This window comes from Argopecten irradians, chromosome 7, assembly GCF_041381155.1.
Source record: "Argopecten irradians isolate NY chromosome 7, Ai_NY, whole genome shotgun sequence".
Lineage (NCBI taxonomy): Eukaryota > Metazoa > Mollusca > Bivalvia > Pectinida > Pectinidae > Argopecten > Argopecten irradians.
In genome coordinates this window covers 35,590,203-35,616,018 of record NC_091140.1, presented here as the reverse complement: position 1 = coordinate 35,616,018, position 25,816 = coordinate 35,590,203, and the positions used below count along the sequence as shown (strand labels likewise).

The 25,816-nt window shown below is 35.0% G+C and overlaps 1 protein-coding gene across 2 annotated transcripts in view; it reads left to right on the top strand.

The window, feature by feature from the left end:
- The window catches only part of LOC138328271 (ankyrin repeat domain-containing protein 50-like), a 62,031-nt gene extending 48,854 nt beyond the window's left edge, over window positions 1–13,177 (top strand). For both annotated transcript variants that reach the window (XM_069274999.1, XM_069274998.1), the window contains exon 3: window positions 11,525–13,177. In XM_069274999.1, the coding sequence (XP_069131100.1) occupies window positions 11,525–13,144 (1,620 nt within the window). In that variant the 3' untranslated portion in view covers window positions 13,145–13,177. The remainder of the gene's footprint in view (window positions 1–11,524) is intronic.
- The last annotated feature ends 12,639 nt before the right edge of the window (window positions 13,178–25,816 follow it).

Sequence of the window (25,816 nt, the reverse complement as noted above, 5' to 3'; positions counted from 1 at the left end):
ATTTCAATGAATCTTGTTAATCTTCTTAACAAGTATATATCCTATCAAAAATATTAACCAGCCTACAAAAAATGCCTCTTTATTTTCATTTTTGAACAGCTTTTTTCTTTGACATATATAATTTGGTTTTTCAAGATTCAAAAGATTATCTTTGTGCATTGGGGATTATATATTACATTTTGTTCTATTTATAGAGTTAGATAATTATACCAATTGTTTAAGATTTAGGTCAGATATTTATTCATGCACATGTATAATAGCATGTATGGAGGCTGGGGAAGGCTATTATGTCAAAATGACCTACGTTGTCGGCTAAAATATTGCTGAGTTAGCATAAATTAAATGTTTTGGGACAATGTTCCAATACAGCATTTCCTTACCCCTTTATTTATTAGTACAAGTTTAGTCCCATATCTGAGGGCTTTTTGAGGGGTAAGGTTGGATACCTAATTTGGCCACGTTTGTTAAACGGGCTGAAATATAGCCTGGCCATCTGCCATCATATTAAAAGGTACCGTTTCAAAAATGTGACATAGTTTTGAAATTATCACTGATGTGAAAATGTCTTTGTTGTTATTTGCTTTGTGTATGAATGAATAAATGTAGGTCAGGTTTGAAGTGTTCCTGCACTGAGTCTCGCCTTTTTGGACATTTTAACAGTTTAATCATATTGACCTATATTCAGGTTAATAATGTCAATTGTGTTCAATATGTTTGATCTTCTGAGTGAGATTTACAAATTCTATACATGTAATATCCATTCAAGTATGAGAAATGTGTTTTGGCCAAAATCATTACAGATGAATTCATGTAACATATTGTTTAAACTGTTCACGATACATTTGTCGATTTATCTCCGCTATTGAATTTGTTCAACAACAACAACGAGGATTTATTTACATTAAGCACAGCGCATTTATATTTCGACAATAACTGTTTCCTGATATTTGTATTTGCTGAATTAAGCGACAATCATGTGACCTTCAATCTATTTGTCTTGGGATCAAAGGTCGCGGCATTGAAGTCGTAGGTGATAATTTGTTATTTGGATAGGGTAGGATTTTCAATTGTGTAGCCATTTAAATATAATGATTTTCCTTCCGCACATTGACTGTCAGTAATAAAGCTCCAACATCTGGCAAAAAGGTTTACAAATGAAGATAATTTAAGACCGTCTTGACAAACATAAAATGTTTGAATCAATTAATTGTGATTAGACGAAGTTTCCTGTGACGCTCATTTAAAATGAAATGTCAGGAGATTTAAATTCAAGATATTCTCCGATTTTACCAAGAGGAGCAGTATTCCGAGCTGTCAACCTGAGCAGATAATGGCCTGACGTCGGTTAATAGCTTTTTCTATCAGAATGACTAGTTTTACAGGAAAACGCTGTAATTGCATGCTTGAGTTTTATTACAGAGAAAGCCTGTTAATTCTTCCTGTTCCAAATCTTTTAAGATAAAGGAACTTCTAGCACCTCGTTAGGTTTTGAATCTTATCTGTTTTTTTCTGCACTCATGAGCTAAAACGCTAACTTTCGCTATTGAAGGAGGGAAAAGCTGTAGGGATTAGCTTTTATATATACAATAACATAGAAGACACCAAAGATTTGAGAAAACTGTCTGACATATTCCAGAAAATACCGTAGAAATGTTAATTTTTGATGAGGCAAACCTCAGGAAATCTGTATGCACTTTTGACCTTATTCGTGGGATTTAAGCACATTTGTGAATCTGTTTGACCTTTAACATTCTTGCAATATTTGAAGGTCAATTGCTAGTTTTTGCAGATAAATGTTATTTGAAGGTCTAGTGTAATTGGAGAGTTTTGGAAGGATAAAATTCTTGTTTTGACCTAGTTTTAAAAAGCATCCTATTGACAGAGTTTTAAGGGTGGGCTTGAGTTATATCTATCTGTATAAGTATGAGGACCATTTTAGGTCTTGTTTCCGGCAGTGTTTGCATGAGTGTCTTATTCCGAACGATTAAAGCAATCAACTATATTTAAGTCCTATTGTTGCTGGCAGGATACACTTTGCATCTGTCAGAATTTCACTTTTGTGCAGGTGTCCAAAGTTAAATGATGATTTTTGTCTTTTCTGAATCATTATCAATGATTGTAGAACTTTTTACAGGCCAAATTTTGTTATCAATGGCAGACTAAATTCTCCATGGTACCTGTTCAACATAAAGATAAAGTTTGTGTGTGTACTTATTCTCTTCAAAATTAACATGCTAAAATAATATAAATAAGGATACCCGATATCAGAAATGAATTTCCCAGGCTTCTGTTATCACAAATGTTGGTGTAGTTATATTGTGTCTGTAAACAGAACATAATCTCCTTTCTGTATTTACATGATGAGATGGTTGATCACCCTGTTTTAGGCCTGATAGCAGTAATGATAACTGGAGGCTGGACTGTAGTGTGTACAGACCAGGATATCCAATGTAAATATATCCTAATCGCTGAGTTTAGGTCAAATCCAGGTTGTAAATTATTGACAAGAAAAACAAAGCCTGTGGACAGAGTAAATATACAGACACAATGAAGCTCGGTGGGTGTCGGAAGGACTCTGGGATCAACATGTATAGAGATAGATCAGGAAATGTTCTCCAGGTATCTCAGGGTTTGGACATACTGGCTAGGGCTTATTAGGTGTATCTCAGGGTTAACGTTTGGACATACTGGCTAGGGCTTATTGGGTGTATCCCAGGGTTTGGACATACTGGCTAGGGCTTATTGGGTGTATCCCAGGGTCTGGACATACTGGCTAGGGCTTATTGGGTGTATCCCAGGGTCTGGACATACTGGCTAGGGCTTATTGGGTGTATCCCAGGGTGGTCTGGACATGCTGGCTAGGGCTTATTGGGTGTATCCCAGGGTCTGGACATACTGGCTAGGGCTTATTGGGTGGATCCCAGGGTCTGGACATGCTGGCTAGGGCCTATTGGATGGATCCCAGGGTCTGGACATGCTGGCTAGGGCCTATTGGTGTATCCCAGGGACTGGACATGGACTGGCTAGGGCTTATTGGGTGTATCCCAGGGACACTGACATGCTGGCTAGGGTTAGGTATAGGTTTTCTTTAAGCCCCTTTATTTTATCACAACATCGGCTTATTCACATTGGTTTATATCGTCTGTCAGTAGTACCTATAAGGAACTTATTATAAATTGAAAGACACCATTTAATTGAAATTAATTTGATTGAAAGTGTTTCCATTAAGATAATTCTCCATGTAGTCTAATATTCTAAATTTCCCTTTATCCATCACAGGATTTGTATATATGGCAGAAACAAAGCAATATGGCATTTTAGGCTCAAGGTCATTAAACAGATTTGACGGCTCTCATATTTCTTTGAAATTTGGATGCAGGGTGTCTAGTGCTTTTGTATTATTTTGAATATCTGCACTATGAGTGATAATGAGGTTAATATATAGAGTGTATTTTGCTATAAAACAGTATTTTGTATTAAACAGAGGAGTTGTATTGTGGTAGAATTACTTTGTAATATAACACCCTGAAAGTTTTAGTGCCAAGTCTCATAACTCTATTACAGTGGTCATAACCCACAGCCTAATAGGTAAATGATCGTGCAATTTGTTTTGGTTGTTTGAACGTAATTTGTCAATTGGCAACAGCGAAAGAGACACCTGTTTTCATTTCTAATAACTTTTCTGTAAGAGGAACTAAAAAAATGTTGATATCTTTCTGTGTCAACATTCTTTCAATACAGGTCAAGGTCATATATGTAACAAAAAATTTGACAGCACCCAGAAGAATCGGCATTGTACCCATCATTGTTAATGAGATCACTGTTTAGCGTATTGCATTATTCATGAAGTGTATTGTATAACAATCTTATAGATTACCTAGATACTGAGAGACACTGGTAACAGTACACAATGGATATAATAATGGGTTTCCTCTTCCGCTCAATCTTGTTCTCAGGCCAAATTTTTTATTTGTGATGCAATTGAGGAGCTTCTGTTCCCACCAAAAGTGTCTGGATTTTGAGACAGATAGATTAGATTAATGGACTTGTAATTTGGTATCTTTAAAGGTTTGTTTATGCTTGAAATATATGTGTGAATAATGGAATAAAAAGAATGAAGGATTATCTGATTAATGTCGGCTGGATTTATGGCAAAGAAATTTTTTTAGGGTGGTGGGATTAATAGGGTATGCATGAACGTACCAAACAGACTCAAATTTTCCTTTTAGATTTTCCGAAATGGAGATTTGTCAGTAGGAGCAGGCATTTATTGCTGAGAAGATAAGAGGTGATAAGATTTCAGGATTCACTGCCTACATGACTGTACCTATTGATATTAGAATTCAGGATTTCATATGGTATTCTCAAGACATAGGGGTGGGATTTCAAAATGATAAGTGGTGATGAGGTTAGAAAAAAAGTTTTACAAGTAAATTTAAGAGCAATAAAAGAAGGCACCTGTGTTACACTATGATTCCTGCAGTATCATTCTGACAAGTTGAGATACATTAGGCTAAATTGAATTGTACCGAAAGTGTCCTTGAGACGTTTTAGAATATTTATGGAGTAGACTCCATCGCTCAGAGCTGGATGTGCCCTGGTAGCAATATATTACAGTGACAAAAGATTCGGCAAGTCTGCCATATTACATCACAAAAGCGATTCCTCGGTAGAAACATTCTCAAAGCTTTACCCTTACTAAGGTGGAACCAGTCTCCAGTCTATACATCACAGAATCCAAATCTTCCCTGACAGTAAGAAAGATTCATCCAGTTTTCCACCAGCACTGTCTAAAGTGCCAACATACCAACAACAATGATGCCTACATATTGGGCTCAGACTCTCAGTGACAAAGGTTCTGTCATTTTATCATGAATTTTTTGGAGAGAATGCCCTATTCTTTGCCAAAATCATATATAACTCTGCATTCTGTATCATATTAATGAAGATTCTCAGGTGGCTGTACAGTTCCTGGTATGCTGTATATACTTAAGGCTGTATGTTACCTTCTCATGACTTAAGGGTGTATGTTATATCTTCTCATGACTTATGTGCACATATACATGATACTTTGTGAAATGAAACTAATGCATTGACTTCAATGACTTTCTTGCCTTTGAAAAAATAAAGCATGAAATTCATTTAAGTAAATTGTAAGGGGTGATAACTTCAAAATAAGGGGAGATAACTGTAATATACCAAGGTTAACTTTGTTAGAAAGCCATATATTTTCAGAAATATGAAGGAAATGAAACAAATGAAGTTTCATTAAGAAAAGAAAAAAGGATTTGTATCTTTGAAAGTGGAAAAAAACCTTTTGTAAGAGTTTTCTGACACAATAATTGTAATTGTTTTGTACGTTTGTATACACATATCAGCCCAGTAATATAATTTGCCTGAAGTTTATGTACCAACTGACGATGGATGACTCCTGCAATAAGAATAAGTTACACTGAGTTGTATTTATGGTAGAGTCAGAAAAAATCCACCCTAAGGCTGGATGCTGAACATTCTTACTATGTAATGCTGGAGATAATTAAGTTACTTTTAGACAAATCTTTATATTATGGTATAGCTGTGTTTGTACATTACTTAGTTGTTTAACAGTTAATTCACTGTGACTTGTAACTGGCGGTTTCATAGAGAATTAGTTCAGAAGTGCATGACTCTGTGTCTGTAGAATAGCATTAGGCACAGTTAGGACCATGTTTTATGCTGTATGTATCATTAGTTAGTATACCTCTGTTGTGAAACCTGTGGGGTAATATAGACAGAATTATGACAGGTTGGAAACAGCATTTAGTGCTCAAAAACATATGAAGTCAAAGTGGCAAGTCGTTCCTGCTATTTGTTCCAGAACCAAACGGCCCATAACTACAGTCAGTAAAAGCTATATCCAGTAACTGTAATTGTCAATACATAGCAAAATCTCTCTGAATTTAAGTGACAAAGTTCAATATTTGTGGCTAATAAACCACAAAATAATAAAATACTGTGTTTGTAAAGTGTACAATAAAAAAGGCAATAACATTGCTCCTTTGATTACTGAGTATATTATTTTAATGTTCTCTGATTTTATGTTTCAATAACACTTTAATAGTAAAAGGGTTATAAATCCTGCATATGTTCTCTGTCAGACATTTATCCTATTTGCCTGCTTTATAAGCCAGTGTCTGCATTCTTCATCCATCATACACTGGCCTTCTCCAGGAGCCTCAGGCTTTTGGCACACGTTGACATACTTCTTAACATAATTGACCTGTTTCCTCACCACCTGTAGCTACTGCAGATGAAGATACAATCACAATAAGCCAGAGGTTTTATTTTACTTATTAAAAATAGATTCTTGGCTTGTTGAGTAATTTCAGCTCCTTATTTTATAAGGGAAATTGAATTTTATCCTGATGATGATTCTACTGTGTCAGTAAGTATAAGTGTTTGGAGAAAGTGTACAGGAGTCTCAGCTTGAGAGATATGTGTAAAATACTTAATGTAACACAAATATCTGAACACTTATGTTCCCCTCATGGGTATACTGTTAGTGAAAGATATATGAATATTTCTCATGATTTACATATAAATACAAAGTTGATGATTGCCAGAGCTATTACTTGTAGAAAATGATAGTCAGGTGATATGTTAGCAATCAGCAAATGACTTAGTAGTTGTTAGATTAGATTTTTGGCAAGAACAGGTATATTTATTTATTTTCCCCCGAGAGCTGTGGAGCTGGCCTTGCCAAAGGCCTGACTGATGCTGAAAGTGATTTGTTATTTATCCTTCCAATTTCTAGTCAGCTTCAGAAGTCAAGAAAGACTTCTTATAATCAGGGGAGATAACTACATTTTTAGATCAATATTTAATCAGGGGAGACTATCTTGATGAAGGGAGATAACTATGTTTTTTTGGTGCTAGATGCAAACTGTATTCCCTGATCTTTGGCTGTTTAAGATTTTTTTGAGAAAGTCAGAATGGTGTGACTTGATATAAAGGCCATCAATTGATTTCAAGAATTTTGTCTTTACAGTAGTTTTACCGTAGTTTGATGTGGTAGATTCCACGACTACCTCCCAGGCCTATAATTGAGTTACATTGACAGTATTTTACTGCCCCATAATTTGATTTTTAGTGTCGACAATAAAACAGGTTGGCTGTAAAGGTAAGGTAGTAATACACACCTCAGGTAATGGATAAAGTGGTCAATTACGGCCACTGACCAGAGGTCAAGGTGTTCCATGTCCATCACTCATTACAATAATAGCCTGTGTTTACTGTGAATATTATTGATGTGAATGGTTACTCCAGGGTCTTCTTTCTTGTTTACTGGGTGTAAGTAAGATATTGACTTCTGCAAGGTCCATTAAACCTCAAATTTTGGGAGAGAGAAAAAAACCTGATTTTATCAAAGAATCGTATTTAAAGAAATTAGAATGCCATTGAACATATAGTTAGCATACATGGCTAATGATTGATTTAGAATTTTTCTTGCATCACCTCAATTTTGGAATCTTTCTGTTTGTCCACAAATTAACTGGCTCCAGGGCACTTGAGTCATTTGAGAAAGTTTTACATCATTTGAATTGATTTTAAACTACCTTACAGCTGTACAGAAAAGGGTCACCAAGCAACTCTAACTGTGAACCTTTAGATCAATAATGGTCCATGGACTATTGTGTTATTTCTGATGGTGACACTATTACCTAACTCTGCATGTTCAAAGGTCAAAGCACAGTGTTTGTTTGGTGGGAAACTGTTTACTGGAGAAAAGGATGACTCTGGTGGCCATTCTCCAAAACATTCCATAAAGATTTTCAATGCTTCAGACAATTTTATATACTGTATTTGATCCAATAAGGGCCCAGGGCAGTTTGTTAAAAATGAAAAGATGATTAAAGATAAAATATTGCAAACCTCTACAGTTTTGGTCTTTATTTGTCAGGCAATTGAAATTGAGGCCTCAAAAGGGGGAGGGGCGCTTATAGGAGGGGAGGGGCGCTGGGTTGAATATGGGGTACTTTCTTTTCCTTATGGTACATGTATATTCATATTTTAAAAGCAGTAATGAAACAGCAGATTTCAAAAATTTCATCAATGTCATGATGAACTCAAAAATTGATTGCAAGCACAGTGCAATTAAGTAGAAAAGAATATCGCGTGCACCCACCCACACCTAACACCTACTTATATAATTAGCTATACGGCTTGTTGTTCCTTCCCAATTCATACATATTGTTAAGATAAATAAAGGCATGTGTTTTGGATATTGAATGAAAAGGTACTGTTCAAATTACAACACGAACACCTTATATTAGAGAATTTGTTGATAATTACGTGAGGATTTGCATGTTTGTTATTTCAATGATTTATGATAGACTCTGAGACACATTGACAGGTCCTCCCCCTCAATAGGAAGTTGTTATTGTTATTAATCTGGTTCATTGGATAGTAAAAATTCAATATTTGTTTATCGCAGTGCACCAAAATATTGTGTATATAGGTGTATTCCTGTATATTATCGACCACATACTTTCACAGGTCAATACTGTCTGACCTTAGATTTGGCGATGTGACCTTATTTGTATAATCGGTCATTTATGGTTTAGAATTAGAGAGCTATTTTAACACTTGTTATGTTCAACTTAAGTAGTATTAGGTGGTCAATAATCTGGAGTCGTTTTAGACCTTTAGCTCTCAGCTGATTATATTTTTATTTTTAGTAGTGCTTGGTGTTCTTACACTTATAGTTACTTGTATTTATCAAAATATTGTCCCTCCTCCAGGACTAAAATTGTTCAAGGAGCTAAAGATTTCTTTATTATTGTCAAAGACTTGATATAATCGCCAATATATCATGTAACATAAGTTATGTTTTGTTTGGAGTCATTATGGTTGTTCAAGGTCATTATGTTGTTCTTTTAAGGTACAAATAGACATTTCCTGGTTTAATAAGGTTTGTTTTCAGTGAATATGATATGGTTTGAAGGAAAAACATTGATATTGCTAATTTCGTAACATATATAGGCAAATTGTATTACAAAAGGTTAATGAAAACTTTAATGGTCTATATGTAAACAGGTAAAAACCTAGGGCAGAAACTCCAAAACTGACTCTGGTGTCTGTGACTCTTCCCCTGGACAGGTGAGAAGGTCAAAAGTCGCCTGCTTGATTCAGAGCAGAGACATTCTGGGTCAGAATTGGCCTTGGGCTGTACAATAGTCTGTGTGGAGTGTGGGCGATAAAGTTGTCAGGATAAAGGTGATGGGATCTCCATGTTATTGGCCGGATGTCCTGGTCAGTTATACTTATCAGGAGTGACCAGAACTTTCTAGGTGATAATGCTGTCCTGTCCAGTTTGGACAAGATTTCTTTTGACAGGTTGATTGTGTACATATTCAGGCCAACAATAGGCGATTGTTTGTTTTCTTGTTGATGGTCAAGTTTGCCTATCTACATGCAAAGTATCGACTTGGCATGTCCCTGCATAAAATTTTTAAAGGTTTGATGTGAAGATGTTCAGAAAATCTGAAAACTAGAACTTAATTATGTATTTCAAATTAGTCTAGCTGTGTCATCATTTTAAGATAAAAGCTAAGTTTGGATGTATTTCACATGTTATAAAATTCCTAATATTGTTGTAAAATCTTGAAAATTCACCAATTTTCTTTTTAACATGAGGAGAATGAAAAAGTTTCTTCCAAAAATGGTTAAAAAACAGACATGTGCAAGTAATGATGTCGAAGGCCAAAGTATTTACAAACATACAATATTGAAGGACTAGAGCCATCTCAAGTGTCTGGCCGTCAGGGGATTAAAATGATGGGTATCTGAGTGTCGGATTAGTCACAAGTCATGTTCCAGATTTGTCAGACACAAAACCAACTCCTAAGAGGGGCAAGTTTTGTGTAAAGGACTCTTCAGAAGTATTAAAGATTGAAGGAGAAAGGTCATATCAGGACTATAAGGTCAACCATTTAAAACCGTACACAAAGCTAACAGAGCTGTCGAGTACCTCCTTAAAAACTATTACATATAGTAACTCAAGTTCCATTATGTAGATGCCTATAAGAACAGATTGTCCAGTTTTTGTTTCCTTTAAACCTCATATATAAGTTGTCATTGAGTCCTCTAAGGGAGATAACTCTACTATTCAATTATCATTACCTTTGTAAAAATCATGTCTAAAATTTAGGTAGACTGGCACTATCACCAGAATAATGCAGATACAAAAAAAAAAAAAAAATCAAGACTGGCTCAATAAAAGATCTCTCAGAATGATGGCTTTATAATAGTTTTTGATTTAAGGAGAGATAATTTATTATTGTGCACAGGGGAGATAATTAATTATTGAACACAGAGGAGATAATTCAGTATTTGACCACTAATTCTAAAACCTTGTAGCTTAGATATCCATTAATTATTCTGAACATTATTAATAGAATAAGTATTTTGTGTTGATATTTATTTTGAAGAATAATCTCTTACTTTAGAATATACAAGACTGATTTCTGGGTTTAGGGTGAATTTTAAATCTTTGTTTGACATAATACTAATCATGTTATGATGACATATGCCGTTGTGGAATTTTGACGAAATTTTGACGAAGTCAAAACATCGTCAATGACCGTGATACGGTTGAGTGAACATTTCTGGAACGTAAATCAATATTATCACACCTCTTACAGTCGCTCCTTTATAAATTACCTCAATCATTATCGATGTTTCACACTCGAGCTCGTAAGTACTTACACCTTAGGGCATTACATTGTATTAGTACCAGTAAGTACATCGCAGACTTACTTACGTGTATTAAATAACTTTCCATTCACTTATAAATACAAGTCTGTTTGTGGAACAGATTATAGCACATTGCATACATTTTGAAGGAATTGAAATAATGTTTTTTCATGTATTAAACTGTTTGTTGATGTTCTGGAATTTATTTCGAAAGTTAAGACCCTGAGTGACTTTGAATATAAATATTTTCAAAGTTCTCTGGTTTATGTAAAAATATTTATGAAATATCGTGTTAACATTAGACAGGTGTTAATATGTTTTGGCCAGTCGATGAAAGGAGAAGAAATTAAAGTACCCCCCACCCACAACCCCCACCCACAACCCCCACCCCCTACCACCTCAATGTGTCATCTGAGCATATACATGTATATTCCATTTGAAAAACATTCCCTCATTTGACCCTGGTAGTACAAAAATTTCCAAGAAAACAAACGTATACTATTCTCTTAACTTGAGTGAGTGAAAAATATCTCTAGATCTATTTTACCCTGGGCAAGACAGCCTGCAGGCACAGAACAATTATATGATGTCTTTACACCAGTATCATGACGTCATGACAACACTTTATTGATGTCATGACAAATAACAATGCATCACAGTGAAAGATCTGATTATTGTTAGAAGATGAAGAATGATAATTATTATATTTACTGGTATTTATTTATTCCTATTTCTGTGACAATATAAGTAACCACAATTTAATGTTTTCTCCTGTTTGTATATTTTACAGGTCTGCGAGACTCTTATCAACCACTGTGCCCGCGTAAATGAAACAGACAATGATGGCCGACATCCTCTCATTCTGGCTGCACAGGAAGGTCATCTCGGAGTGGTCACTTGTCTTGTTCAGCATGGTGCTGCGACGGATCACCGGTCACATGACGGAAAGACAGCATTTCGAGTGGCAGCTTTTGAAGGCCACAAGGAAGTGGCTAGATATCTTATCTCCATAGGAACCAACATCAGCTATAAAGATGCAGATGGTCGTTCGACACTCTACATCCTGGCTCTTGAGAACAAGGTCGATATGGTCGCGTTTATCCTAGAAATGGGCGTTGAAGTCGAATGTACTGACCTTGAAGGACGCACAGCTTTACATGTGGCTGCTTGGCAAGGTCATTTTGAGGTTGTAGAACTCTTGCTTCGATACAATGCCAATGTGAATGCTGTTGACAATGATCAGAGAACAGCATTACAGTCAGCTGCTTGGCAAGGTCATGATAACATTGTACAGCTACTCCTTGAGAGGGGAGCATCCGTTGACCACACCTGCAACCAGGGGGCGACAGCATTGTGTATTGCGGCTCAAGAAGGACATGAAACCGTGGTTAAGGTTCTTCTAACTTACAAGGCCAACCCAAACCATGCTGATCAGTTTGGAAGGACACCAGTGAGGGTGTCGCTCAAAAGTGGACATTCCAAAGTGTGTAAAATTCTAGAGGAATTCGGTGCAATTCTTCCCAACAGTAGTAAAAGTCGGAGCAGTTCCTCTGCGTCTAGTAACGATGCTCGGCCATCAGTTGTTACTGGGCCAATGAATGGTGTAGGGGTTGTTGTCAACGGAAACCAGTTGAACAGTTCACCATCAGACTCTCCTGATTCCACATTTGACCGGAGGAAGTCTTACGCATCTAATAATTCCTCAAAGTCCTCTAGTAATTTAACATCCTCAACAAACCAAAGCTCACAAAGTGGTGCCACGAGCACTGCAAATGGAGACTGTTTGACCTTCACCCAGCAGTTACAGCAGTGTTCAATGGCGCGACACCGCACTCGTCCAATCAGTCGTGTCCTGTCACCCGTCAGTGAACCACAGAGTCCTGTACAATCACCACCAATGTCGCCAAACACAGAGGTTCAGAAAATCGTAGGAAATGAACAGAAACTTTCGCCAGTGACGGAAAGAAATCTTAACATTCTCGGACCGTCACCGGTCAAATTTCCGAACTGTAAACACAAGGAAATCAAGGCTACAATAAACATTATTACAAACCCTAATGCAGATTTATCGGAGGAGCCAGTGTGGCTGGTCAATCATGCACATTTTCAAAACAATTTAGAAAAACTACGGTTAAAACAAAACCAAATGACATGTGATCAACCCATAATGGGGCAGAGTGCTTTGGAAATGCGATCACCGGACACTAAACCGAAAAGAAACGGAATTGTAACAAATCCGAAAATCAAAGGGGTTAATGGACAGTTTAAAAAAGCTCTTGAAAGGACTGAAAAGATAATTAATGGGTCAAATGGTTCACTGTTAAATAACGAACACAGCGTTCCTGGTAACAACTACAAGGGTCCTCCACGACCGAACGGGCTCCCCCTAAAGAAAGAAACTCCTTTGTGACTAGCACAGCAGTACACAATATCTTCTGTACAGGTAAGGGGCAATACTGAGAATTTTTATTGCTCAAGATTTTGTTAAATGTAGAAATTTAGTTACACAGCTGTTGAATGTTTTATGTGAAATTTCGATGATGGTGTGAGATATGGTAATAATCAGCATATATGGACACAAAGTGAATAGTGTGTAGGTCAGTTTTCTTAGAAACATCACATAAGTACTCCCTGGTTAGGCATGCAACTATAAGGGAATCAACGTGCAGTATTTCTTTGAAAGAAAGTTGAAAAGTTTTCTCAGACAGAAAATTTATAATTTCTTGATAACTTAATTTTCGTTATTCTCATGCCATTTTATCAGTACCTGATAAGCATGTGTTAATATCGCATTAATTCCGGAAATCAGTTTTGATAATAAACACTGAGAAACATATGGATAGACAATATGGCAAGTTTTAAAGTTTTTGGGTGGAAACGAATGATAATTATGTTGACATTGCCTGTGTGCTGGGTTTTATCTTTATGGCAGATTTTTTTTTTTTTTTTTTAAGTTGGGGTAGGGGGGATATTTATGTGATTTCTTCAATCCAATATAAATCATGTGTCCGTGTGGGTTCCATAGATATATCTGATACTGGCCTTATAATAAAATGTACAAAAGTAAAAAACAACATTCATGAGAATGTATCATGATCGTGTTTTAAAGATATTTTTAAGCCTCTGATCATTTTCTTTATTATTTTTCTCTGATCTTACAATAAAATGATTTATGGGTCGTTTTATCAGTATTGATTAAGTAGTTATGTTCTTTCTGTTTTACAGAAAAATGGCTGATCATGTGAACACGAGGCAAAAGCTGAAGTGTTCTGGTCGCTGTACAGGGATTTGTGTGCGAGATACGTAGGGGACCGGCATCCCATCGGAGCAGGAAAATTTGATCAGTGGCCTTGGAACATCCAAGATTTATGAGGATGAACTTTCGGAATCATTAATAGTGGTCCATCACGTCACAGATTAGGTCACATACAGAGTGCTTCATGTTGGTGTAGAATATCTGGATCTTGTGCAATATGTAGTTTGTGATACAGAAAACATTAAATCCATGGCGACGGTTAAGGACTGTTGCAGGTCGTGATTTTTTTCTGTGTGGTGTATATGATATTCTGATGCCAATCTATGCCGTAACTGAAGCAGAGGGAATGCAATTTTATGCGAACATTTCCACGGATTCCTTGGATTGGTATAGAAACATATACATCAAGGAGGCCATAAAAACATGGATATTACATGTAGCAGATGTGTTTTCCGATATGGACATTGTCCTGAAGCAGACATATCCATGTATTGTCGGAGATAAGACCACAAGGAAGCTTCATTATCGTGCAGTAAAAACGGATTACACTGCCGCAGACGTACCAGATAATTCTCGGTCCATTTTCTCTTGGTACCTATAGCTTTAGCTGTTCCATCAGATACATTAATTGTCTTTGTGCAATGGCTGTGACAAAGATATGAAAAGGCTTTTTAGTGACTGCTTTGATGATTGAACAAGCAATGTAATGGTACTTTATCTTATGACTGGAGATTAGCGTCTGGAAAACCATGTTTTCAAAGATACTGTTCATTTGATGTCTCAAACGCCCCTTTAATTCCGTTGATGATAACTTTGTGATTTTCTAATGTGGAGATTATACAGTGAAATATTAAGCATGGCTTTTCATGATTCCGATGTTTGCTGCAAGTCTGCTATAGCTTTTTTGCATATTTGGTGAATATTTTTCATGTTTGTAAATTAGAACCAGATATATATCCAGATCGTCATTTCTCTAGATAGATTTTGAAATTAATGAAGATGTAAAATGTTGTCTTATTCATTATGGATTGAAAGCAAAAACCCATACTGGTGCTCTTTATCATTCATCACAGCTGGTGTCATATTTGCTATGCAATCCATTTTGTATATTGTCTGTTGCAAGACTTCTTAGGACACAAACAAGGTCGTATGGTCTAAGGGAGGTAACTCACTTAATTTTTTGGTGCAATATTTGTGTGACATGGTAGAGCAAGTACAGTATTAATTATATAATCTGGCTCCAATTAATAGGATAAATGTACATATTAAAATCAGTTATAAAAATCAGTTATATATCCAGTATATACGATAATAGGATTAAGAAGTAATGAATACGGTAGATATAATCATTTATTATGTCATTGAATCATTGTTCAAATAATTTAAGTTTTCAAATTATTTTTATTTCATAAGTTGAAATAAGAATAATTCTTATGTGATTTTATGATAATATAATCACATTATGTTTTAGTTGTAACTTGACCAATCAGCTTCATGCTTTAACAAGAAACATCCAAAATAGATAGAGATTTTTTATGATCTCGGCTGCATTAAGACGGATCTAGATCAACCACACTTGATATTTTGTGGTATCTGTATATATATATACTGCTGCTATGTTACTCTTGTACATAATTCAGCCTGTAATAAGACAAACTGACAATAACTGTGATTCCTTATGTTATATCTGTAAATTTTATAGTCCCTGTATAGACGGAGCAGTTTATGTCCAAGAGCAGACATCAATGCTCGCGTGTATGTAGAAAGTGCTATCTATTCTGTCGTTTTGTGAACCAGAGTTCTCTGCCCCTTTGAGTAGGCATTGATTATTACTCATTCGAGGGAGCTACGTCATTAATTTGTAATCAAATGATTTATATGTAACGCTGCAAAACAACAAAGCTCCACCCCTAAATTCACACTTGGACTCTTCTAAATCAAAGACTAGACCAGTCTATTATGGATTTTTAAGGGTGAATGAGTTTCATATGGCTTGCGTCCCTTTATCACTGTGTACATACAAATCCCAATGTTATTCAGATCTGAAAACACTGTAATCAGAAATTAAAGATGTTTTATAGAATTCCTAAAATTTTGTTCAAGATACATTTTATCTGATTATGGAATAAGCTGTATTTTCTGTACAGAGTGCATTTTATAAAATGAAAATTAATAAGCCGACACAGATGGCCATGGAAAGGGAAAGTCTGTAAAAGTTTGGTTTATCTTCCATATTAATACTGTATTAATGTTACCCATATAATGATTTCATAAATGTGCTTGTAAGGAAAGATATGATGCATCAATTCAGAGTATTTTATTCCGAAAGCTGCTATATAAAGAAAATATACAAGGAACATTGTCCTACCATTTCAACATAAATATTTACAAATATTTAACTCACATTTAAGTTATTTGTTAGTTGTAGAATCAGTTAAATTTTTATGTAATTAAAAAGTGTGCTTGACGTTGACAATCTGTAAATTGGCCAATGCTTATAGATTTTATACACTTACATAATTTCCTGTGAAAATAACAACTGTTTGATCAAATTGATATGCTTCACATGTGCTGATATTGGTGTACCGGGTAAATGGATTCTGATATTGGTGTACCGGGTAAATGGATTCCAATGTCTGGAGAAGTGTGAAAATAATATTACCTGAAATATTATTAGTTGTTTGTAGAACATGCAGACATTTTAGTTTTATATTCATATTATTTCAGAACTTTGTATTATATAATTAATAATAGAATATTTCAAAATTAATAATAGAATATTTCAAAATTAATCATTTTAAAAATGGAAAATATGTATACAGATAGTTATTTAAGAAGAGTTTAAGATGTATTTTAAGTATCGAAGAGTACAAGTTTTAACTAAAAGGAAATTCTTATTGATGTAGTTAGACGTACATATTAGTATTCAAAAAATATTAATTTATTATAAGATCTGACGTATTAACCCATCTGTATAATCATAATGACAGTCTATTGTCTAGATAATTAATATTTAGTTTAATTAGGAAAAATTGGTACTACTCAAGGTCTAGTTAGTTTAAAGTTTAGATTAAAATATTACCTTAAATTCAAATCTAAAATGAGCAGCAAAGATTCATCAGTTTCTGAAATAATGCTGTTAAAGAAGTGCTACTTGGAATGATGGAAAAATTTCAAAAAAACATTTAAAAAGAGAAAAAGAAAACATTTTTCTGAAATCTTAATTTCTTTTTCAATTATTATGATAACAAGTGATTTGCAAAATTCACTTTAAGTTACGTGGTAATTTCCGAGAACATTTACATATCTTGGCTAATTAAAATATGTAAATAATAGATCTGATTTGCATACAAGATTATCTCTGACGTTGCTTTACATTATCTTGCCCAATTAAACTCTTGAAAGGTTGCTCTCCAAAGCACAGAGGTTTGACAAAAATCATAACCTGTGACATCACAATAGTTGTATGAAATATATATAATAGAAAGTGGGTTGTATATTCATGTCATGCCCCTATGTATGAAGATAAATATTCCATTGTGTTGGTATGTTTGTATTGATAATGTTATTCGTTGCTTTGGCACATGTTGAGTTTGATGATAATATTCCATGAAGCTAGTCATTTTGTACCGTAAAAACCCTTGAATTTAGATGGTTTAAATTGTCATTTTTTATATCATTAACTATAGATAGTCCTTTATCTAAAATTTCCACTGTTTTTTGTTTTTTAAACGTCATGGTTGAACGATTATTTGTTTTTCTGTCAATTTGTATGTTTTATGTGTATGATTAATCCCTCGAAATTCAAGCATCTTTACGGTATTCCTATTGGCATATATTATATATATGTATGTATCTATGTAGATGTATGTTTGGTGGTACTAGTAGGTATGAACTACTGGCATCTTCATGTCCACAATATCAACCAATCCTGATTTGTCTTAAATTTTCAACTACAAAAAATTTACAGTTTAAGAAATTTTTGAAATTTTTCATATAAGATATTTAACATTATATCTTTTCAGATAATTATTCATATTTTCACATGGTACTTAAAATTTATCACATTAATTATATCACAGATATCCAGATATATATATACAATTATGTATGCCTGATAAATTATGTGTAATGCACAGCCCCAGAATTCTAAAGAGGGTGTTCAAATGTAAGACAAGTTTTGATTGGTCGATATTGTGTTTGCTGCCTACCTGCTCAGCCAATAGCAGCTACGGTCACTATGCTCTGTTATCTATTTCATTCAAAATGAAATAAACTGTAAAACTGATTTTATCTTTTCTTATTCTTTATCATAACATTGAGTCATGGCTATGACTTTCGGATAACACAATTTTTATTCAATATCAGTTTCAGAACAAATATACTAGTTTTACTTGCTGAAGGACCTTTTTAGCATATTCGACCCAATAAATGCCCTTCCCCCTTTTTTAGGCCTCAATTTCACTTTATGAGACTTGAGTAATCATCTATCACCATATGCATCCATTTTATTCATGGTCATATGGCATGTTATTAATTTAGTGTCGGATATACAATGTAGTGTTTGCGCTTTAATTACTGCAACTTTTAAATCTTGCATCCTCTTTGTGTGCTGCCATTTCTCATGTATTAAGGGCAAATGCACTCTTATCTGGACGTGCATTGGTGGGCTGATATTTGGGTATTATAAATTATTCATTTTGTTATGAAAAGACCAAGAGTAAGTGGGGGCTTCTGAGTCGAGCTCTTGAATTTTGTGAGTATCGAACTGCCCGATACTAAACGTTGGTTGTCGACGATCTCTAGCTTTTCATATAGTCACTGTGCTCTGGCTCGGGCTACATCCAGTACAGCGTCTAGTCGGTTCACATCTGTTGTCACGGTCGCAGAGTAGTCTCGGGGCGTAACTTACAGCAGCTAAATACCCCGAATCTTACTAAATGTCGAATGAAGGATCTTAGCTTTATAGTTTCTTTTGCAAATTAATTACTCTGTGCAATAAATCATGTGAAAGGTTATTAAGAACTGCTTTGTTTTTTCATTTTTTAAGCCCCCTGGGCGCTTATCGGGTCGATTAACGTAATTAAAAAGAATAAATGATGACATGTGTTGTCGTCCTGCTGTTGACAAAAAAAAACAAATACCAACATATGGGAAACAGGAATGTTGTCCAAACAAGAAACAAAAAAAAGAAAAAAAATCTGTATGAAAGTCACCTTTTATTACACAAAGGGCAACAGCTCTCTTAAAATAAGGAGAAGAGGATATGAATGTCTGTTACAACGATAAAAAATATATATTTATAATCAAATGAGGAAGATCAACACTGGTTATCAACTCTGGAGGAAGGAGCTACAGAAGAGTACATCCCCTTGGTAAACAGACTTTAAGGATCAGTGAAGATGTCGGTGGGAGATTGAAGCAAGGAGATGGCTATTGATTGATAGCTTTATTTTCCAATGCCTAAAAAATCTCCTATTGGAAAATAAAGCTATTGAAAGATAAATAATTTCAATTTTTGACTGTTATGTGATCATTATTCCTAAATTCAGTTTATTGTAATGGCAACTCATAAAAGTTACTTGGCTAAGATGAGACTTGCAATCTCTTGGGAAGAAAGATTAGCAAAAGAAAAGGAAATTTCTTTAATTAAATTACCAATAAACACTATATGGTACCTACTTTGTTATATTAAGATTTTCTCCAGTCAATCGCCCTTGGGCTAACTCAATCTTCTCTATTTTTCTTATGTTACTTTTAACTCCACTCATTTTTACTTCCCAGTTCACTTTTATCTTTTTATGCTTCCTATCTCACCCAATCTTCTTTCCTTCTTGCTCACTCATCTTTTCTTCTTACTTCTCTTTCAAATAATCTTTCATTTTCAATTCACTCTCTACTCACAGTTTCCTCTTTTAACTTATTCAACACACACAGGGCCAATCAGGGCTTAGGGGAGCTTTGATTACACATTTTTGTGTGTTTGAATAATGTCAACATTTACACACAACATATAAGCTAATTATCGCACCTCGGACAGAAATGTCCTCAAATGATTGGCGGAGAGCCGTCACGTGGTGACCCCCTATCACTTTATAGGGGGTCAGTAAATTTTATTATGGTGGCGGCTCTCGCCCTCGCTTCAAAATTTAAACACATTATTTTCAACTAAATATACCACTTCATTACCGTTAAACTATATATCACTTGTTAATTTTTGTGTAAAAATAACCCTCCAGTAATCGTTTTAATACTTCAAATCACATGAAATGCATTTTTTTAAGTACGAGTTGCTTCCCCTACGCCAGTTTGAAAGTTGATGACGCGGCGAAAGTCAAACGTAACAATTCAAGCGTTTTCTAGGCTGTGATTATAAACAAATGGAGGTGTTCGTACCTACAGATCAATCTTCACTCTATAATCAATTTATCGGCATTACTTTTAAGTGATTATCTCAGCGAGAATGCACAGATGATCAAGGAAATTGTGTTTAAAATGTTAGATGGATGTTTGTGTCACTCTTGTTTGTGATGCTTTCAAAATATACAGACGGTCTGGTGTCGTATTGAGGTAGGCCTACTGTGCACATAGGAATGTCGAAATTATTGTTGATTTATGAATTCATTATTATTCTGTAGGTTCCTTATACAGTATATTTGAAAATTCTTGAAAGAAATACATAGATAAATATTTAGCCTGGGCCAATTATTTTAAAAGTGGCGATTGTTTGTTATCATTCGTGACAGTATGATTTAAGTTTGATTTCAGATTCTTGACCAAACAAATAGGCAACAAAGAATTAATAAAACAAATAAATGGTCCTCGATGCGATAAATTCGTTATATAGTCAGTTACTAAACCCCCTATAAAGGCATAGAGGGTCAGTAAGAAGTATAGGAGGCTCGGGATACGCCCTCGCCCCCTATAAATCTTACTGACCCTCTATGCCTTTATAGGGGTCAGTAACTGACTATATAACTAATATTATATAGTCAGTAACTGACCCTCTATAAAGGCATAGAGGGTCAGTAAGATTTATAGGGGGCGAGGCGTATCCCGAGCCTCCTATACTTCTTACTGACCCTCTATGCCTTTATAGGGGGTCATTAACTGACTATATAACGAATTTATCGCATCGAGGACCATTTATTTGATTCATTAATTCTTTGTTTCCTACTGTATCTGTTTGGTCAAGAATCTGAAATCAAACTTAAATCATACTGGCGCGAATGATAACAAACAATCGCCATTTTAAAATAATTGGCCTAGGTTACATATTTATCTGTGTATTTCTTTCAAGAATTTTCAAATATACTGTATAAGGAACCTGCAGAAGAATAATGAATAATACGAACCCCTCCATTTGTTTATGGCCGCAGTCAAGAAAACGCTTGAACTTCTTTCGTTTGACTTTCAGCGCGTCATCAACTTTCGAACTGGCGTAGGGAAGGGAACTCGTATTTAAAAAATGCGTTTCATTTATATTTGAAGTATTAAAACGATTTTAAATGAATCTTACAAAAAAATAAATAAGTAAAATATAATTTTACGGTAAATAAATGGTATATTTAGTTGAAGAGAATGTGTTAAAATTTTGAAGCGAGGGCGAGAGCCGCCATATTGCACCATAATAAAATTTACTGACCCCCTATAAAGTGATAGGGGGTCACCACGTGACGGCTCTCCGCCAATCATTTGGGGACATTTCTGTCCGATGTGCGATAAATATATATGTCTAGCCTTATAGATCTTGCAATTAAAAATTTCCATTTTTATTGATACATTGATATAAACATTTAAATCTTTATCATTTTAATGAAGCATATTTTAGTACATTTTTTTAAAATTCAGATAGATATTTTTTGTAGTTAATAAATGAAATATATACGATTATTTTATTTTATGTTTCTGTAATATAAGGCCGGTAACTCTGATTTCCCCGAGACCCAGCAAATCTCCTAACAACTTTTCTCCACCACAGGGACCTGAGATTTAGTTACAGTTTATATAATTATGGACCCACCAGAGTGCCCTAAGACCATTTGTAGACGTTTTAGGGGCCTAGATCAAAAATCGGTAAAAATCATACTCTACTTGTAGACGTTTTAGGGGCATAGATAAAAAAAAAACGGTAAAAATCATACTCTTCTTGTAGACGTTTTAGGGGCATAGATAAAAAATCGGTAAAAATCATACTCTAATTAGTACTAATATGATTGTACATGCACATGTAGGTTCATAATTATAAAACTACAACTAATTGTCAGATCCCTGTGATCTCCACCGTCAACGTTAGTTATTCTACAGGAATCTGAAAATTAGTTAAGTTTTTAATACTGACCAAAAAGGTGTCCATCTACCATTGTAGACGTTTTAGTGGTCCCTCTAGATCTGATATGCCCAAATTCTTACAAAATGTACATATGTAATATTTTATATTCTTATTAGTAACTGTAACCAATTTTAGATACCTGTGCATAGTAAAGGTGAATGGATTACCAAAAACATGTACATACCTTTCAACCTGAGAGAAGGAAACACACTATATATTGCAACAGTAGAAGATTGTATAATGAGATATTTTGAAAGAAGATCAACACTGAAGAGAATTTCAGTCGGGAATGGTTCAAGATAACGTAGCAGATTTCATCAAATCTTGTGGCTTTCATGGATATCTAAAGAAATCACGATCAAGTAAAATAATTAAGTCTAAGTTTTAATATCATGATAATGTAGATGAACAAGTAGTAGATCTAGATCAGAATGCTGAATTGAGGATTGCAGCCTTGTCTAGGGAAAGACATTCTCGATACTCTATCTAGGATCATGAGGGAAAGGGGCAACATCAAGTTGTTGTTATTTTTTTAAAGGACAGTTTATTTTATTATTTGTTTTTGGAAATGAGTGTGAGTTTAAAAAAAATATTACGATGTAGATTTTAAAGAAAGATGGAAACCATGACACACAAGTCCGAATTATTTTGATAGAGATTAATATCAAGATCAAACTTTTGTATTCCATTTGGTTTGAGCTAAATAATTATTTAGAACATGTGTTTTTTTAACGAAGAAAACTCGAAAGTTTCGGGGGAAAACGCCAGCATACCATTTTTTATACCTGGTTGGCACACTTAAAAAGGCAACGTTTAAAGGGGCATAACTCTAGCTTCTTTACAGCATATAAGTGAAGCATCGTGGTATAAAATAAAGAAATAAATACATTTTATAAATCAATTATTTTTAATTATCTTTTTTTTTTTAAATCTGTATATAACGTTCTAAAACTCCATAAGTTTAACGAATTTGCGTAAGATATTTGGATATTGTAAAAAAAATTATTACATGTATAACAGTCCAGAAGCCAAGAGGTAAAACCTAAAAATCTCTGATATAGTTTTTTTTCTTTTGCTGATTATTACAAATTCATATGATATATAATAAGACATCACTAAGTGGTAGTAGTGGAAACGTCACACATCTTTCAGTCCAAATATTTGAAATATTCATGATGGCGTCCAAGATTGCGGTCAAATATTAGAAAAATCAATAGTTCACTCCGCGAAATCACATAAAACTTTAAAACTATGACATTTTAAAGCTGTCCTCCACGAATACAACCCTTGACTTGAAATACAGTATATTCCTTTAAAGTTTACTGCCATCGAGAAAAAGATGCATAACGCACAGCATAGCAGTCGCCATGCATATGTATACAATACCGAAAAAAAGCGTACAAAAGTTTTCACTGCCCTTTCGGCATATTCATCAAAATTGGCATGACAAAATCTGGGGCCACACAACAAGTCTACGGTATCCATAGTCCTGTATCCATCTATATTAACAATGACTGTGGATGAAACATTGCTAGCATTGGCGAATGATTCAAGGCTCCTGAAATTCGTATTAGTTTTTATTTCCCAATGAAAATTGCAGAAGTGTCTCACCTTTGTCGTAAGAGAGTATCAGCGAAGTTAATAAAGCCCCGAACACAGGTGCCAATGAACCAAAAAAGAAGAAGACACCAAACATTCTTGCTTTAAGACTTCTTGAAAAGTATCCCAGGGGATCTCCTTTCTTGGAGTTGCATTACCAGATCAACTACATAGGTACTGACAGCTGTCCACATGGCTGCCTGAGAAGCCCCACACAGGACAGAAATCGGTACCAGTCAGGTTACAGGTTCCTTCTGGCTGAGATTAGCCACCACGAAGATGATCTGTATACCAAGGGACACGACCAGAACCCACGTTGGTGTTAATATCCGGCGGACTATACATAGTAGTAACACTGCAGGCCAACATGAAGCCCCCAATAGGATTCCCGCCAAAGATCCCAACCCTAAACCCGTTCTCATTGATTGATGCTACTGGTGATGTTCCTGTATTGATGAAAATGCTGAGGGAAGAATAGAAACCAACCAACACATTAGAACTAACCAGCTTAAGCGTAATCCCTTCTTCAATCATGAGGTCCATAAGTCTGATAGTGTTTTCTGACTACTCACAATTAAGAGGTGAACTCATGACAGCTAAAAATCTAAAGATGAACGCCAATCGTGTCCCTGTATAGTGGAGCTTCTCCAGGTATATTTCCGTCCAGTAATTTCCTATTGAACGTCCGGATTAGAATTTCTCAACAGGGTTTATTTTCAGAAATCTGAACAATAAAGGTTGCTTCCGAGATAGTGTGTAATACAAAACCGTTTCTCCGATTCTATGGCTCTAATTGAGTCGCCGATTAGAGCTTCTTGTAATTAGTATCCAGCTTAAAGAACGTTCTTGACGCCGATACTTCTACTTCCAGTAATGATTTGGGGTAGTACTATCTGGGGCGGTCTCTACCGTAGTTTTTAAGTGGAAGAATTGGTAATGCCATCGAACAATTATCCTCAATCAATTACTTTCAAAAATGCGTTATATTTTCATCCCTGTTGTCTAAAAGTCTTCCGTCTCATCGTAGAAACCTGAAAATACATAGATATTGATCAGCTACATACACTCATTCTTATTAAAATGAAATTCGTAAAATATGGAGTTCTTTCAAAACGCTCTTTGAAAGGTATTCCATTGCCAATCTGATTAAAATACAGATCAAATAAATATAGTGTATAATGATGATCTGTACTTTAAGCAGATTGGAAAATCCAGTCAGATGATATGGACGGATTATACGGTCACAAGAATTTAGAAAGTGAAAAATCTGTGGGTACTATACTTACATGCTAACACTGTTTGCACTGACATCTTGTATATCATGTATGTTGTTCCGGAGTAAGATCTCGTTCATCATTACAATGTGTATCTATAGCTGGCTACTTATCGTGATATGGTAACTCGATAGGAGAACACCCTACAGTCGCCAGTCCCATCGCCTCACCACACATCCTATGTACACCCCGGAGCGGTGAATCGAGTGATTCGGTACTAATACATATATAAACGCAGACTCGCACAGTTCAGCATCATCAGTTGTGAATACACCAATATGCATAAAACACACTTTAAATCGAACCAGTATGATACATCCCACAGGACTAGTATCAATTAATGCGATCCTAACAGATTATGAATGTGTAGCATTTGATGAGTTCAGATCTTTAATAATGATCTATATATGTATTACATCCAAAATTGCATGTCATATGTACTAATGCTACGTAATACAAAGTAGAGCAGTACTCGACATGTTATTAAAGTCCACCTGTGTAGATAAAATCAGGACATGTGTAAGTAACATGTACATCCCTGTGTATATATTATATATATAATGTATACAGGTATACCTGTGTCGCTATAGTTGATTTGGAAACGAAATATGAACACGGAGA